Raw genomic sequence first — 4,826 nt, forward strand, 5'->3', positions numbered from 1 at the left:
CTGCACCCTTGCCTGGCGCCCCTAACCTCTTCTCCACTCCCATGTCCCCCTGTTGGCAGGGGACATCCTTCGGGGATCGCCTCTTTGTGTCCTACGTGATCCCGGGAGATCCGCCCCGGGGGCCACGTGTCTGCACGGCAGGGTGTGGACAGGGCGCCCACAAGTGTCCACCGCTGAGTGGCGTCCTGTGGCATGGACGGTTGTTCTGTAGGACACCCGAGCTGTGTCCATGGTCGGCGGCCACAGGTAAAGCTGCTGCGAGCACATGGGAACACGTTTTCTGTGACAGGACATTTCATTTCTGAGATGAATGCCCTGGAGCCCCCTCTTAACTTTCTTTTTTTTTCTTAACCTTCTTTTTAATAAATTGTTTCCCCGGGTGCTTGGGTAGCTCAGGGGCTGAGCGTCTGCCTTCGGCCCAGGGTGTGACCCCGGAGTCCCAGGATCGAGTCCCTCATTGGGGTCCCTGCGTGGAGCCTGCTTCTCCCTCTGCCTGTGTCTCTGCCTCTCTCTATGTCTCATGAATAAATAAATTAAAATCTTAAAAAAATATTAAAATAAAGGAGGAACCAGTGACTTCAGGTCACTGTCAAAATGGCCCCATATTTTGTCCTCTTGGCCTCATGTTAATGTCTTCACCCACCTGGGTTGTTGGGAAGCCTGCGATGTCCCCAGAAAATCTGGGCCGTCGCCCTTCCAGGTGAGTGGGCCCTGGCCTGCGGGGCCATGGTGGGGGGGGACTCACCCCCTCGCACCCTCACCCCAGGGGCACCTGATGGGCACCCGAGGGACTCCCACTGCGCCCAGCCACGCAGCATGGCCGAGCCGTGATGTGAGCCTCTGCAGCCCGGCAGAGCCCAGGTGGCCGGAATCGCCAGTGATTGGGGCCTGCTGCTCCACCGCCCCCCGCTCTGGGTGCTCTGTGATGAGGCAGCCGCACCGAGCCAGGGAGGGCCCGTTTACTCAGTGACACCCAGGACCCTGGACGCTCCCCGCGGGGCGGAGACCTTATTTCTGCAATTTAAAACATGCACACGGTGGGGATCCCTGGGAGGCTCAGTGGTTTAGAGCCTGCCTTGGGCGTGGGGCATGATCCTGGAGTCCCGGAATCGAGTTCCCCGTCAGACTCCCTGCATGGAGCCTGCTTGTCCCTCTGCCTGTGTCTCGGCCTCTCTCTCTCTCTCTGTGTGTGTGTCTTGTGGATAAATAAATAAAATCTTTAAAAAAAAAAACACGCACACGGTGTTCACGTTTTAATACATCTGAAGACGGGATGGAGCTCACAAAGTCACAGTTTCAAGGCAGCATGGACGAAATGTCTAGGGGTGCTTTGGAGGGAAAGTTCCGGAGAGTGGGGTGTCCCCGGCATCGCCTCTGATCTCAGGAAACACAGAGGTAAGGCCCTGCAGTGTCCAGCAGCAAGCAGGCCAGCGAGTTGGTGCGGAGCCTTGGCGGGGACAGGACGTCCTCACTAGGATTGTGTGGCACAGAAAGGACGCGCAGGGCAGCCACACGGTAGCAGCTGCTGTCCGGGCAGCACCTGTTGGGAGGGGCCCAGCTCTACCCCAGGGCGCCCTGGGGACGCTCGCTCTGCTCCCCGGCGCGGCGGGGGCTGGGGCGCGCCCAGGGCCCAGGCCGTGCAGCTCCGCGGGCGGGGCGGGGGGGGACGAGGGGCCGCCGAGGGGCGCAGGGGCAGACCCCGCGGAAGGCCTGGCGGAAGTGCGAGCCCAGGAAGGCGTAGAGCAGCGGGTTCAGCGCCGAGTTGCTGTAGGACATGCAGTGCGCCCAGATCTTGAGCGCGTAAGCCGCGTAGCTGCGCGGGTGCCAGGCGCCGGCGGGGCGCAGCGCCTGCAGCACCAGGAACAGCTGGATGGGGCCCCAGCAGGCGGCGAAGAGCAGGACCACGGCGGCCACCAGCCGTGAGACCCGGGCGCGCACGGCGCCCGCCCGCTCTGCCAGCAGCTGCCCCTGGGGCGGAGGGAGGAGGGAGGAGGGAGGAGGCAAGGTGGAGGCGCGCTGCGGGGCTCCCCTGCACCTCCTCTCCTCTCCTCTCCTTTCTTTTCACTTAGTACGATTTCTTATTTATTTTATTCTTTATTTTTTTTTATACATTTGTTTTTTTATTGGTTCACTTATTATGATTTTTTAAAGCGAGCTCCGTGCCCCGTGCGGGGCTTGAACTCACCACCCGGGGATCAGGCGCTAGCGCGGCGCCCCCCATCCCCCCCCCAGCTTCCCCTCGCACCCGCGCACGGTCTCCCACGTTGCCGCCCCCCCCCCCCCGTCCTCCGCATGCCCCTCCCCCGGCCCGCGCAGCCGCACACCTGCAGGGCGCTGTCGGCGGCCGCCGGGCGCGCGGCGGTGCGGCCCAGGTGGCGCAGCATGGCCCCGTAGCAGGCACAGGTGGCGGCCAGCGGCAGCAGGTAGAGCGCCAACAGGTTGTAGAGCGCGAAGGCGCGCTCCAGGGCCCGGCTGGGGAAGGCCTCACTGCAGTAGGTGCGGGGCCCCGGCGAGAGGCGGTGCAGAGCCAGCACGGGCGCGGACACCGTCGCGGAGCCTGGGTCACCGGGCAGCTTGAACACTTTGCCGGAGGGACGAGGGGCGCGCGGGGGTCCCCCCATGGCTCCCCAGGGGCCTCTCCCCGCAGCGACACCGAGCCCCTCCCAGGCGCGCGCCCCCAGGGGCTCACCTTTGCAGGGAGCGCGGTTGAGCCCACTCCCCAGATGCACGCGCGCCCCAGGCCCGGAGAGGGGCGGTTGGGGCGCGCCCAGTAGCAACACCTTGTCTTGCCACCCCGTGCGCCCGGCTGCACTCACCCACCCAGATGCCGAGGCTGACCGCCAGAGCCAGGCGGGGCGTGCGGCGGTGCAGGGCGCGCAGCGGGAACACGGTCACGTACCAGCGGTCCACGCTCATGGCCGTCAGGGTGGCGCACGTGGCCTGCACCGAGACCTGCGAGCGCCGAGAGCGGGCGATTCGCCCCGTGTGGGGTCGGGGGTCCCCCTGCCTGCGCCCACCCTGCGGCTCCCCCCGCGTGTCCACTCAGGCGCACGCGGGCTATCCTGGCAAGTTTGCTGGGGCAGGAGAGGGCGCGCGCCGGCGAGGACCCAGGACAGTGGAGGCCTGAGGTCCGCTGGGGCCTGGGGTGAGGCGGGGAGACGCAGACCCACGCTAGGACCGGGGGCACTCGCGCCCCGTCACCCGTATCCCGGTCTGCATCTCCCCACCTGCCGGGCCTCCTCCCTCTCACCTGCTCGGGCTCCCCGCCCCGCCCCCGGCCCGCCCCTGGACTCCGGGGCGCACCTGCTGCATGTAGTTGACGAACTTGCACATGAAGTCGCCCAGCACCCAGGCGGGCAGCGGGTAGAGCAAGGCCGTGAAGGGCACGCAGCACAGCAGGAAGGTCACGTCCGTGGCCGCCAAGTTGGCTGCAGGCAGGGAGCGAGCGGGTCGTCTCAGCCACCCAGGGCTCCCCGCGCAGCCCCCGGGCCCTGCCACCTGGTCCCCCCCACCCCTGCAGCGACCTAGGGCAGAGGATTTGGGGCGCCGTCCAGGGTCAGTCCGTCCTGCAGAGCCTGCCTGGGCGGCCCCGCCCGGCTGAGCTTCAGCACCTGCCCCCCACCCTTCACCCCCTCAGAGACAGTGAGGGTGGCCCACACGTCACCACAGAGCACAGGACACCGACACTCACCTGTGCCAGGTGGGCCAGCCCTTCCTCGAATCTGTGGACCGAGCCACGGGGCAAAGGTTGCACCTGGGGTCCCGCAGCCCCGCCCCCTACTTTTGTTCAGTGCACACGGTGTTACAAGAACCGCATTCTAATCCGACACCTTCTCAAGCGGCAGGGCCATCCTCCAACCCCCCAAACCCGCCTTAACTGCCCGGCCCCGGACCCCTGGCGCACAGTTCTGGAGCTCCCGCCCAAGATAACGGGTCGGCGGTCAGCGGTGCAGGGCCGGTGGGCGGGCGCCGGCCTCTCCCCCCGGGGACCCCCGCGTGGCAGGCGGGCTCCGTGCAGCGCTCTGGCGCTCACCTATGTAAAAGTTGGTCACCGTCCGCATCTGCTTGTGGCGGCAGATGACGAAAAGGACCAGAGAGTTCCCTGCCAGGCCGAGCAGCATCAGCGCGGCGAAGAAGAGGGGCACGAGCCAGGCGTCCAGCAGCCGCAGCTCCGGGGCCCTGTCGTCCGAGGCATTGGCGCCGCAGTCTGGGCAGCCCGTGGCGTTGGCCAGCGCCCACCAGGACGCGTTGGGGGCCGCCGTGGCCGCCGCGGCACGCATGGCTTCACTGCCCTCTCCCTCCTGGCCGCGCCCCGGGTCTGGAGGGCGACTCCGCAGGGCTGGGCAGCTTCTGTGATCCGTCGCAGCCCCCCGGAGTTTATACCGGGCTCCCCGCGGTGTCCCCGCCTCTCCAGCCCTGCTGGACACGCCCTCTCCTTCCCGCGCTGTCCACTCCTCTGCACAGCAAACGTCTCCCCTTTCCGTCCTCTCCTTGCACAGGAGGGGACAGGCTGGAGGAGGGGCTGGGGGGCCGCAGGAGAGTGGGGGAGGGGTAAGCCGCCTGGAGGCCTCCGTGGGCCCTGGAAGGACCATCCTAACTGGACGGGGGCACTCAGGACGGGCAGGCAGCCCGGACCAGAGCACAGAGACAAGACTGGTGACGACTTTGACCTTGCAAGTGACTGGGGGTCCAGATGGGAGGGCCGTGGCTGGTGGTGAGGCCGGCCCCAGTGGAGGCTGCAGGACGGGCGCTGCAGAGCCAGGGGAGGCTCCGAGCCAGGCAGGGCTGCCCAGGATCCCGCGGTTAGAAGACACCTGGTCTCGAAA

At 66.8% G+C, this 4,826-nt stretch overlaps 1 protein-coding gene across 1 annotated transcript; it reads right to left on the reverse strand.

Moving 5' to 3' along the window:
• Positions 1-1,409: 1,409 nt before the first annotated feature.
• KISS1R (KISS1 receptor) lies at positions 1,410-4,300 on the reverse strand. The gene is given in 5 exon segments (NM_001314087.1): positions 1,410-1,968; positions 2,325-2,557; positions 2,817-2,952; positions 3,304-3,428; positions 4,034-4,300. Coding segments are annotated over 5 exon segments (1,149 nt in total). The 5' UTR covers positions 4,281-4,300; the 3' UTR covers positions 1,410-1,560.
• Between the last annotated feature and the right edge of the window lie 526 nt (positions 4,301-4,826).

This window comes from Canis lupus, chromosome 20, assembly GCF_011100685.1.
Source record: "Canis lupus familiaris isolate Mischka breed German Shepherd chromosome 20, alternate assembly UU_Cfam_GSD_1.0, whole genome shotgun sequence".
NCBI classification, from domain to species: Eukaryota; Metazoa; Chordata; class Mammalia; order Carnivora; family Canidae; genus Canis; species Canis lupus.